The sequence below is a fragment of the Sus scrofa genome, chromosome 13 (assembly GCF_000003025.6).
Source record: "Sus scrofa isolate TJ Tabasco breed Duroc chromosome 13, Sscrofa11.1, whole genome shotgun sequence".
In the NCBI taxonomy this organism is placed as follows: domain Eukaryota; kingdom Metazoa; phylum Chordata; class Mammalia; order Artiodactyla; family Suidae; genus Sus; species Sus scrofa.
In genome coordinates this window covers 196,135,665-196,148,639 of record NC_010455.5, presented here as the reverse complement: position 1 = coordinate 196,148,639, position 12,975 = coordinate 196,135,665, and the positions used below count along the sequence as shown (strand labels likewise).

The 12,975-nt window shown below is 45.7% G+C and overlaps 1 protein-coding gene across 3 annotated transcripts in view; it reads right to left on the bottom strand.

Annotated features, from left to right (window-relative positions):
• EVA1C (eva-1 homolog C) overlaps positions 1-12,975 on the bottom strand; it is a 105,031-nt gene that overhangs the window by 24,034 nt on the left and 68,022 nt on the right. For all 3 annotated transcript variants that reach the window (XM_021070917.1, XM_021070918.1, XM_021070919.1), the window contains exon 5: positions 990-1,136. In XM_021070917.1, coding sequence (XP_020926576.1) covers positions 990-1,136 — 147 coding nt within the window. The remainder of the gene's footprint in view (positions 1-989; positions 1,137-12,975) is intronic.

The following is a 12,975-nucleotide window of genomic DNA, read 5'->3' as shown; positions in this document are numbered from 1 at the left end:
GAACCTACTTAATGGTTTTATGGGGAGCATTTGATCTGTTGGCTCAACCCCAGAGGTATATAGATACAATGGCTGTTGGAAGCATAGAGACTTTGTCATTTTAGGGCCTAAACGCAGGACTGGATGATTAACTAAGAGTCAGGCAGCACTCAGTGCACTTGCATGACAGACCCATACATTTGAGAGCCTTCTAAGCACCCAGATTAAAATCATTCTTCTCAGTGACATCAATTTGATTCCATTTGCTTGTTCTTTTCCTATCCTCTGCACTTGCTGCCAATCTGATAGGTAAAAACACTTTTAAAACAAATTTTGACCAGAGAAAATTCTATTGCTCATCCAACATAAATGTCATGAACAAGGATAAAAGATAAGAGAAAGGGCCCGCAAACACCCGGGATGGCAACACACTTTTGTGGGACTTTAAGGCCTGTCCTAGGAGATAAAACTCAAAGGCTCTGGCTGAGGTAAGAATTACGAGACCTTTATCATCCGCCTGTCTCACTGTAATTCCCCTCCCCCCCTTGAGCAACCTGGCCTACTCCTTCCCGCCCCTTACTAGGAAAGGTATCTGGCCCACTCCTCACCCTGCCCCTAGAGGGGCCTTATACGCCCCCAACCAACCAGCGAGTGTCTTGTAAGCCCCCTCTTTCCCCGACCAATCAGCAGGTCAGCAGGTGTATCCTAAGACCTCTCCTCTCCCTGGGCTATAGAAACAGACATGACCACACACGTGAGGAGAGCTCTCCCTGATTATCAGGAAGTCATCCCACTGCACTAGCAGTGTTTCTTATCTCTAGAACCTTTTCTTTCCTTTTACCCCACTATGAATCTGGAAATTCTTTTTCCAACCCGTGCATGGATCTCAACAAGTGTCAGAGGTAGGGTGAATGCCACAGCCTGTTACTGGGAAATTCCTTCTGTTTACATGCTCAACCCCTCCCCGAGAGGCAGGGTCTCAAAGTAGCTTGTGGAGGGAGGGTTCTTACCACATGCATAGGTGACAGTGAGGTATTTTTTCACTCCTGGCAGACAGGGGCTTCCGAAATGGTGGTTGTTGACCAGGATTTTGCACCTCTGCTTCCCGTAGCACCTCCTGGATAACACTTGCAAAGCTGCTGCGTAAGACAAGCAATCTGAGAGGCAGGAAACATGAAGAACTTACGTCAGATTCCATCTACCGCCAGTGCATAGTTGCTGTTATTTTCCGGAAATAAGTACACTGAGCTGGATTTCAAATCCCATGCAGATCATTTCTCTGATTAGTTTCTGCCTCATGAAAGCACCCCGTACAGGCCAAGTACCCTACAGGCAGGGCTGGCTAGAAGGTATTACTTTATTTATTTTGGCTGAGCCTATAGCACGTGGAAGTTCCCTCGCCAGAGATCAAACCTGCACCACAGCAGTGACCCGAGCTGCTGGAGTGACAATGCCAGACCCTTAACCTGCTGAGCCACAAGGGAACTCCTAGAAGGGCTTCATCAGCTTCCTCTAATACTCTGCTGTAATTGTCTAGGAAGGCTTATATATTTCCGAACAAGGGACCCTGTATTGCATCTTGCTCTGGCACCACCCTTGCCCCTGGTCATGTAACTGGCTTTGCATACAGAACAGGCAAAATATATAAAACACTGAATAAAGATTCTTATTTCTTTTAGGGCCCTTACCCACTCTTTGAAATATTTCATTTATTGGTTTATTTTGAGAATCCCTCTCCCCTATGTGAACACAAGCTCCATGAGAAGAAGGCAGTTTCTATTCTGTTCCTGTAATTCCCATACCTTGGTCCTCTGCGGAAACCCAATAATAATGACTGAGTCGATGGACAGATGGATGAATAAATATGAGGCCATCATTTTTAGCACCCCGGCACAGTGTCATCACAATCAGTCAGTATTCACTGAACCTGTATGGAGGATGAGGTCCTGTGCTATGCACCGTCAGAAAAACAAGTCAGAAGAAGCTTACCTTGCATTTGTGGGAAGTGTGATGGGGCTGGAGAGACAGACCCATATGTGTAACCTGTCTAATTATGTGAAACAGGGAGTGGTCCAGATGAGAGATGCTGGGATCAGAGGTAGGAGAGACAGTTGGGGATTGGAGTGGTCAAGACAGGCTTTATGGAGGAGAGGGGCTTGGTTATGAGAGAAGAATCATGACCTGGGTAGAGGCAGGCAAGAGAGAAAGGTCTAAACACCAAGGTAAGTGGGCCAGAAGCACCTAGAGGGAGTCTAGGGGCTGAGAGTGAGCTGGAACAGTGACGCTGCAAAGAACAGTGAGGAAAAGTCAAACAGAGCAGGAGCAAGATACTTCTGAACGCTGAGCTAAAGAGTTTGAACTTTACTCTGCAAGCCATGGGAAGCCTTAAAAAATGCCCTGAAAATATCCCCCAAAATGTCTTTTGGGGACAGGGTATGGGATGCCCTGGGAGAGAAAAGGAACCAAAGGCAGGGAGACCAATATGGAAGCAAGTAGGGACCAGAGAAGGAGAGCATTTCAGAGACCTTGCAAATTTCAGCTCGCTCATGATAAGGGCTAACATTCTGCCAGGCTCTGTTCTCAGCACTTGGATGTTAACTGATCTAATGTTCCAGCAATCCTATGAGAAAGGTGGTTTATTATATATCGTATAGTTTATATGGTACATATAGAGAATATGTTTATAGAATCTGTAATGGGTTATTTAATAGATAATAGGTTGTTTAAATAAATAGGTTTATTACATATATGTTTATAGATACGCATACAGAGAGAGTGTGTGTGGATGTGAACACCAGGACAAGGCCCCCCCCCGCGCGCCCCCCCCTCCCCGAGTCTGCAGGTTTAACTTCTTAACCTCTAAACTCTACCCTCCAGGCTCAGCGGAGGGTGGGTGAGGTCCCCCTGGAGAAAGACTCAAATCTTCAGCCTGGAGACAGAGGAGCCAGTGGAAGTGGTGCTGAGGAAAGGGGAAATCAGCAGGCCATTCAGAAGACAAAACTGTAAATGCACTCACTAAAGCGAACAAAATAGAAAGCTATTCTGCCCTGAGATGGGAGGGGCCGTTAAAGAGAGTTTTGGATCCAGAGATGCCCGTGGGAGGATCAGGCTTGCAGAGCCCTAGGGGCTGTTGCTGCTGAAGCCTGTCCCCAGGAGTGCAGCGCCCTGCATCAAGGACCCGCCGGCATAGGACTTGCCTTGAGCTGTCTGTTCATGTCTCATAAATGACAAACTCCTACCCCCTAAAGACAAAACTCCTGCACTCCCACAATTCCAGAACATCTCTCCAGCCTCATGGCTTTCCTTCTCGGTCAGACTTCTGGAAAGGTCTTTGCCCCCTACCTCCACTGCATCTGGTTACCCGCAGAAAAAGAGTAGGGTCGGGTCCCCATATAAAAATCAATTCCCAAAGGAATTGATTGTCTTTTTCTAGGACCGCACCTGCAGCATATGGAGGTTCCCAGGCTAGGGGTCGAGTTGGAGCTACAGCGCTGGCCTACACCAGAGCCATAGCAATGCAGGATCTGAGCCACATCTGTGACCTACACCACAGCTCACAGCAACGACGGATCCTTAACCCACTGAGCAAGGCCAGGGATCGAACCCGCAACCTCATGGTTCCTAGTCGGATTCGTTAACCACTGAGCCTCGATGGGGACTCCAGGAAAAGATTTCTTAAATAAAATACAAAAAGTGGAGTTCCTGCTGTGGCGCAATGGGATTGGCTGCTCTTGGGAGTGATGGGACCCAGGCTTGATACCTGGCCAGGCACAGTGGGTTAAGAATCCAGTGGTGTTGAAGCTGTAACACACGTGGCAACTGTGGCTTGGCTCTGATCCTTGGTCCAGAACTCCAAATGCCTCGGAGTGGCAAAAAAAACAAAAAACAAAAAAAACAAAAAAAAAAACCTGAAAAAACAAAACAACAGCAAAAACAAAACGCACTAACTGAAAAAAAAAAAAAGAATATTGATACATGTTAAAATTAAGAACCACTGCTCATTGAAATACGCAATAAAGACAAAGCACAATTGCAGGGGGTGGGGGCAGAGGGAACTGGATGAGGTGCTCAAAAGGAACCAAAACCTCTCACTTATAAGATAAATAAGTACCGGGGATGCAATGTACAACATGATAAATGTAATTAACACTGCTGTGTGTTACACATGAAAGTTAAGAGAGTACATCCTGAGTTCTTATCACACACAAACAAGTCTTTTTCTATTTCTTTAATTTTGTATCTCTACATGGAATGAGGGATATTTACTAAACTTATTGTGACAATCATCTCGTGATGCATGTAAGTCAAATCAATATGCTGCACACCTTAAATTGATACAGTGCTGTATGTCAATTGTATCGCAATAAAACTGGAAGAAAAAAAATTATAGGTGATAGGGAGAAAAAGATAAGCCACAAACAGAAAAGAGATAAATCAAATGGTTTAATGCTTCTACAAATAAATACAAAATAGATAATCGAATTTTTCTTTTTTTTTTTTTTTTCTTTTTTTTTTTTTTTTGGCTCGTGCCAGTGTCATGCAGAAGTGCCCAGGCCAGGGATTGAACTTGCATGACAGCAGTGACCTGAGTCACTGCAGGGACCAGGTCAGATCCTTAACCACTGAGCCACACAGAAACTCCAAAAATTCAATTTTTCAAATGGGCAAAAATCATAAGCAGGCATTTCACAGAAGAGAAAACATCTGATACATATATGGAAACAAACTTAATCCTTTCTCTTCCCTTTAAGAAAAGCTTTTTTTCTTTGTATGGCCACACTTGCTGCATATGGAAGTTCCCGGGCTAGAGTTCGAATCAGAACTGCAGCTGCTGGCCTACACCACAGGCACAGCAATGTGGGCTCCGAGCCACATCTGCCACCTGTGCTGCAGCTTGTGGCAATGCTGCTGGATCCTTAACCCACTGAGTGAGGTCAGGAATCAAACCGACATCCTCACAGATATTACGTCGGGTTCTTAACTTGATGAGCCACATGGGGAACTCCCTCCCCTTTCTTCTTTTTAATTGAAGTATAGTTGGTTTACAAGTTGTGTTAGTTTCATGTGTACAGCAGAGTGATTCAGTTATGCACACACACACACATATTCTTTTTCATATTCTTTTCCATTATGGCTTATTATATGATATTGAATATATTGAAATGAGCTACTCTTATTAGCAATGAGAAAGAGGCAAATGAGGACCACAATGAAAATACCACTTTATATATTCTAGATTGGCAAAAATTAAGAAGCCTGTCAATGCCAAGCGCTGCAGAAGCTGTGGAACAATGGAAGCTATTGACCATGGCTAGTAACTGCATTTCTGGCATCTTTTTAATTTGAACATTCTAAGTTTTTTATTTTTTATTTTAAAATTTTTTTTGTCTTTTGTCTTTTTAGGGCCACACCTGTAGCATATGGAGGTTCCCAGGCTAGGGGTCAAATCGGAGCTGTAGCCACTGCCCTACACCACAGCCACAGCAACGCGGGATCCAGGCCACATCTGTGACCTACACCACAGTTCACAGCAACACCAGATCCTTAACCCGCTGCACAAGGCCAGGGATCAAACCCGCATCCCCATGGATACTAGTTGGGTTTGTTAATCACTGAGCCACGATGGAAACTCCCAATTTGAACATTTTTATAGTTTAAGACTCAATAGTTTCCATCCCAAAAGTATACACGTGCACACATACCTTTCCTGAAATTCTTCAGAATTTATAATTCCTCCAGTTTGGGGGAGGTGATCTTATGCATTGGGACAGATATCCTGTTATTTCTCAGGTAAAACATAGAAATAAGCACATTACATGAAATAAATGGGGACTAACCAAAACCTTACATTAATTCTGGTTCTATCAGGTTTTTTCTGCCACATGAATATTTAAAAAAAGCTCTTGATATTTTTCAGAGCTTTCGGGTTTGCAGCCTTGCAACAAGGGATTGCAGACTTGTACTCTCGAGGAAGTTTTACGCACATAACCCCCAGGAAACATGCACAAGAATGTTCAGAGCAGCATAATTCTTACCAACAAAAACCTGGACACAACCCAAATGTCCATCGTCATAAGAATGAATAAAGTAGGCAGTGTCACTCATCAGCATGAATGAAAGGACCATACAGCCGCACACATGATACGGATGAACCACAGAAACAACGGTGATTGAAAAAAGCTGGTCCCAGAAAAATACATGCCGCTAGATACTATTGTTATTAGCCAAAATAAAAACCCTAAAAAAAAGCATGTATATAACATACACACTTATGAAATAAAACAAGAGTGAAAAAGGGAAAAAAATAAACCCAAATCTCAAAATAGCTGCTGCCACTGGGAGAAACAGAAGGCGAGACAGAGGACTAGAGGCAGGTTATTGGCAGGATTCTAATTCTTCGGGGGTGTAAATTATTCTGCTTTATAATTTGCATGAGTGTTACATATGCTCTTTTGCTTACATCAAATATATTAAATAATTTTAAAATAAAAAATGGGCTACTAGGAGTTTCCGTCGTGGCTCAGCGGAAACAGATCTGACTAGCTTCTGTGAGGATGCAAGTTCAGTCCCTGGCCTTGATCAGTTGGTTAAGGATCCAGCGTTGCCGTGAGCTGTGGGGTGGGTGGCAGATGCAGCTTGGATCTGGCGTTGCTGTGGCTGTGGCATAGGCCAGAGGCTACAGCCCTGATTTGACCCCTAGCCTGGGAACTTCCATATGCTCTGGGTACAACCCTAAAAAGGAAAAAAAAAAGGACTACTAAATCCTTTTTCAAGATTTTTCTCCTGAACTCTTTTACATCAGATGGAGAACATTGATGTTTGAGGCAGACAGATAATAGTAATGCTATAACACAGAAAAATATAAATATTTATTTGTCCCAATATTAAGCCAGAAATGTCTCATAGAGACATACAAGAAGCAGCAATGTCTGGCAGAAACGTGAACACAGGGAGAAACAGAAGGCACACAATGACAGTAAGACCAACAGGCCCACGTCCATTTTTTCCCTTTGGTATCCTTAGGCTATCAAATCAACAATGCTGCCAGAACCAACTTCTAAAAAAGTACAACTCTGGGGAGTTTCCTTGAGGCACCATGGGTTAAGGATCTGGCACTGTCACTGCAGTGGCTTGGATTGCTGCTATAGTGTGGGTTCCATTCCTGGCCTGGAAATTTCCACACGCCTCAGGCAAGGCCAAAAAAAAAAAAAAAAAAAAAAAAAAAGGTACAACTCTGATGATGTTCCTTCCCTGTTTATCTTGAAGCCTCATGAGGAGGAAGCAGCCTGGATCCCTGAGTCACCGCTTGGAGGAGAGCGGCCCAGGAAATCCACTTAAGCCCCATGGGACAGTGATGTGAGCAAGAGATAAACCTTTACCAGGATAAGCCACTGAGTTGTTTGTTGAACAGTTAATGCTAATTGCCTTGACTAATGCTTAGCAAGGTCATGGAACTTGCCTAAGGCCTCAGTGTTGAGTGGAAGTGAGCACCCTAGATCTTACTCTGGTTGGCATTCAAGACTGTGCCCTTAAATATGATTTCCCTACTTGGACAAGAATGGGAAGAGGTACTGGGGGAATCGTGGCCTCAGACATTTGACAGGAGAGAGAGGATAAAAGACTGGGCTATGATGAAGAAGAAATTAGGGCTCTGGCTCCTGAGAGTCTGCTCAAGAAGACAGGATGGGGTTAGGGAAAGTCTAAATGATTCAAGTATAAGTAAGTAAATAAGGCAAGTGCCAGGTATGCACACATATTTGGCACATGTGAACGATGTGGCCCAGTTGGGGAAAAACAAGAGGGTGGAGGGTTCAGGGAGGAGAAAGTCAACAATGGGAAGAAGCGTGCATGTGCTTGATGGCTTCAGAACAGGGGTTGGTCTCTGGAAGGATCTGGAAGGGAGGAAGTGTGACCAATAAGGCTTGTGGAGTGAAAAGACCACCAAAGGGGAGTTCCTTGGTGGCTCAGAGGATTAAGGATCCAGCATTGTCACTGCTGTAGCACGGGTTCAATCCCTGGCCCAGGAACTTTCACATGCCAAGGACATGACCAAACAAACAGAAAGACCACCAAAGGGGACAAAAGCCAGTCCCTCACTGTGAATGGGAATTTAATGAGCCTGGAGATGGCAGGGGACCTGAGCTTCCTCCGGTGTGGGTGGCTAGTTATAGACAGAAGCACACAAGATGGGTGATGCAAAGTCAGGGCAGGAGTTCCTGTCGTGGCTCAGTGGTTAACGAATCCGACTAGGAACCATGCGGTTGCGGGTTCGATCCCTGGCCTTGCTCAGTGGGTCTAGGACCCAGTGTTGCCGTGAGCTGTGGTGAAGGTTGCAGATGAGGCTCGGATCCCACGTTGCTGTGGTGTAGGCCCGCGGCTACAGCTCTGATTAGACCCCTAGCTGGGAACCTCCATATGCCGCAGAAGCAGCCCTAGAAATGGCAAAAAGACAAAAAACAAAACAAAACAAAACACCAAAACCAAAAACCGAAACAAAACAAAAAGTCAGGGCAGTGCTCAGCAGGCTTGATGGAAGGGGTGTGAGGACCAAAGACGCCTTCGCAGAAGACAGATTGGGGCCTGAACCAGAGACCAATGAGCCCCCAAGAGAAAAGGGTCAGAATAAGAGAAGCAAGAGTCAGAGACAAATTCACGGCCCAGATAACCTAAAAGGGCTGACACGTGGAGACAAAGACTAAACACGTGCATCAAAGGGGCTCGCAGAGCATCTGACCCCCCCCAGCCCCCCATGAGTAAAGGGTAGTTCCTCTTCCAAGAGCATTGGCATCAGAGTTCCCGTTGTAGCTCAGTGGTTAACAAGTCCAACTAGGAACCATGAGGTTGCGGGTTCGATCTCTGGCCTCGCTCAGTGGGTTAAGATCCGGCATTGCCGTGAGCTGTGGTGTAGGTTGCAGATGCGGCTCGGATCCCGCGTTGCTGTGGCTGTGGCTTAGGCCAGCAGTTATAGCTCCAATTCAACCCCTAGCCTGGGAACCTACATATGCTGCACAGGTATGGCCCTAGAAAAGGCAAAAAGACAAAAAAACAAAACAAAACAAAAAAACCAAGAGCACTGGCATTCAAACTGTGTTCCAGGGAACTCCAGGTTCTGAGGCGGTACCCCAGGCACACACGGCTAGAGGAAGATGCAGAAGCTCCATCTTTGTCTGTTACATTCAAGAGAGATCTGTGAAAGTGCCCAGATGAAAGGAAGGATCTGTGGTGAACATAAAATGCTGGAAAGACAAGGCTCGTGGGGAAAGACAGTTAAATAAACAAATAAATATACACACACATACAAAATATATAAATTAGGAGTTCCCGTTGTGGCTCAGCGGGTTATGAACCCGACTAGTATCCAGGAGGATGTGGGTTTGATCCCTAGCCTTGCTCAGTGGGTTAAGGATCTGGCGTTGCTGTGGGCTGTGGTGTAGGTCACAGACGTGGCTTGGATTTGATGTTGCTATGGTTGCGACGTAGGCCTGCAGGTGCAGCTCTGATTCGACCCCTAGCCCAGGAACTTCCATATGCCACAGGGGTGGCCCTAAAAGAAAAAAAAGGAAAAAATAAATAAGATAAAATGAAATAGATATTTAGTATACATCTGTTTACTGAAATATGTATATTATTTGTTCACACTAAAATATACGAAGCATGTATATACAGACCATATAAACATACACGTATATACGTATGTGCCTACATGTGATGATGCGTGTATATATTTCTTACCTGTCCAATGTATAAATGTATATAAATATGTATATAGCCACAAATGGTGAGGAACATAATTATAAAAACACTTGATCTGAGTACTTTCATGAAGGTTCTGATTGATTTTGCTAAATCCAATTTCACAGTGCCTGATCACTGGTGTGCTGGGCTCACAGGAGGCCCCCAACAATGATGCATTTAATGAATGAATGACTGAGCTGAGATGGACACCAGGGAGTGCAAACATCCCATGTACCTGGCTTCAGAATGTGTTGGGGGCGGGGGTGGCCCTTGAGTTCAAATCTATGCTGAGAAAGGCTGCCTGGAGGGGTGTCAGGGAGCTGTCATCCTCCTGTCGGTCCCTGGCTCAGCTCTTCTCTGCAACTCACTCTGACTTAGAGTCATCTTTGACTGCTTCTGAATACTCCAGCCTAAAGGATGCAGCTCCCTGGACCCAACCTGGCGGCTTCTCATGAATGAACGAACACAACTACAATACGACCCAGCAATCCCACTCCTGGGCTTAAATCCGGATAAAGCTTTTATTGAAAAAGACACATGCACCCCTATGCACTATTCACAGTAGCCAAGACATGGAAACAACCTAAATGTCCATCAACAGATGAATGGATTCAGAAGATGTGGTACGCCCAAGAAATGGCAAAAAGACAAAAAAAAAAAAAAGAAAAAAGACAAAAAAAAAGGGGGGAGCTCCCGTCCCGCAGATGTTAACGAATCCGACTAGGAACCATGAGATTGCGGGTTCGATCCCTGCCCTTGCTCAGTGGGTTAACGATCCGGCGTTGCCGTGAGCTGTGGTATAGGTTGCAGATGCGGCTCGGATCCCAAGTTGCTATGGCTCTGGTGTAGGCCGGTGGCTACAGCTCCAATTGGACCCCTAGCCTGGGAACCTCCCATATGCCGCGGGAGCGGCCCAAGAAATGGCAAAAAGACAAAAAAAAAAAAAAAAAGAAGAAGATGTGGTACATATACACAATGGAATACTACTCAGCCATAAAAAAGATCAAAATAAGGCCATTTGCAGCAACATGGATGGAACTAGAGACTCTCATACTAAGTGAAAGAAGTCAGAAAGAGAAAGACAAATCCCATATGATATCACTTACATGTGGAATCTAATATACGACACAAATGAACCCATCTACAGAAAAGAAACAAACGCATGGACATGGAGAACAGACTTGTGGTTGCCAAGGGAGAGGGAGTGGGATGGACTAGAAGTATGGGGTTCGTAGATGCAAACTTTTGCATGTGGAGTGCATAAGCAATGAGATCCTGCTGTATAGCACAGGGAATTATATCTAGTCACTAGTGATGGAACGTGATGGAGAATAATGTGAGAAAAAGAATGTATATGTATGTATAACTGGGTCCCTTTGCTGGACAGCAGAAATTGACAGAACATTGTACATCAACGACAATTTAAAAATTTTTTCAAAAAGGTGAACAGAGCATGTCAAGCAGTCGAGGAAGATGGAATGAAATGTTTCAAGTGCCAAAGCATCAAATATGTCTCTGTGAAGAGGAAGAGTCATTGAAAGGCTTGGTCGTGGTCCTGGCAGGTCAGCCACAGCTCACATTGGACAATGGAAAGCCAGCTTGATAAAGAGACTCTACGAAGGTGTGAATGGGGATGCGAACACCTCAGAGTCAGTGCAGGAGCCCAGGGTCAGGATCAGCGAGAAATGTTACTATCCCCAATCCCGAGGGGCAAAGGCAGTGGTTTCCAGAACTCAGGGGACGAGAGTTCCCACAGTGGCACAGCAGAAACCAATCTGACGAGGGACCGTGAGGTTGCGGGTTCGATCCCTGGCCTCGCTCAGTGGGTTAAGGATCCGTCGTTGCCGTGAGCTGTGGTGTAGGTCTAAGATGCGGCTCGGATCCCGAGTTGCTGTGGCTGTGGTGTAAGCCGGCAGCTGGACCCCTAGCCTGGGAACCTCCATATGCTGCGGGTACGGCCCTAAAAAGCAAAAAAATAAGAATACAGGGGAGAGGGCTGCCCCACGGAACTCAGGTCTGCGGTGGGCAGCAGGGATGCTTCCAGTGTGTTGTGTTACTTTAGCTGCTTTTGTGCCTGGATCTCTCGTGGGGCTGAGAGCTCCCGGAGGGCACAGGGAGTCAGTCACCCTGTGGCTGGCCCAGCACCTGGTATCTGCTCAACTCACTCAGACTGTGTCCCTCCCACGCAGCACGAAGAACACCCTTTTTACTTGCTTTCTATGAGGTTTGCACAAAGTAACTGCAGAAGTCAAAGCCCACATAAATGGGAGCTGTGCTCAGCAGCCGTCTCTGAGCCTGAATGAAATACCTCCTGTGGTTAAGATCCCAGAAGACCCGTTGCCTGTGGCATCTGCGAGGGGCAGGATGGAGCAGTGGGTAGCTCAGCCCCTTGCTAAGCCTGTTTCCTCAGCTGCATGATGAAGATACAGGGAGCAGGCTCACCGGTGGTCATAACGATTCCACACAGGCCACGTGTGGAGGGCCCGATGGGTGTCACCTACCATTACTGCTATCAGGCCCCTGACATACGTTAGATGGGAAAACGGTACTTTCAAAAAAGGCCTTTGGGATTTAGAGAATTTATAATCTGTCACGAGACATGTTTCCACAATCTTTTCTTGGTCTCTTTGCTGAAAACTCCATCCGGTCCCGCTTTACCCCATCTTCCTGCTTGGAAAACAGTCGCAGTGCTGGTAAATGACTTAAGCTTAAGAACAAAGACCTAAAGGCATAAGTTATTCATGTGCTCAGCTGAATGAGGACTTAATGTGTTGGTCTGGGCACACCCGACCTGCGCAGATTGGCACGCCGTTTGCACAGCATGCTATGTCCTCTTAAGAATAAAAGAGGAGCCCCATGGCCCCAAGGGGTTTAAGAGGGGTTGTGAGCAGGATATGCATTAGTGAGGAGAACCAAGGTGCAAACCTAGGCACCCTGGGTTGCTGCAGACAGGCATGCCCTCTGCAGAAGCACAATGGTGATTCTCTAGATGCTGTGCATAGATAGCTGACGCCAAGCTTCCTCAAATGCTAATGATCGTTAAGTGCCTAAAGGTCAGAGTAAAAGCTTAACCAGCAACCGGCTCTGTGACTTTTAAAATAACTTAAAAAACCTATATCCTGCACCTACAATCCCCTTCTCACTTGACGTCATCCTAAAGAATACAATAAAAGCAGTGTGGTTTCTTAAGGCGATGCTCTTGGTCCCTGAGACCTTGAGTCCCCCGGTTCCCACCTTTACTTAAGATAAATGTCTCTGTGT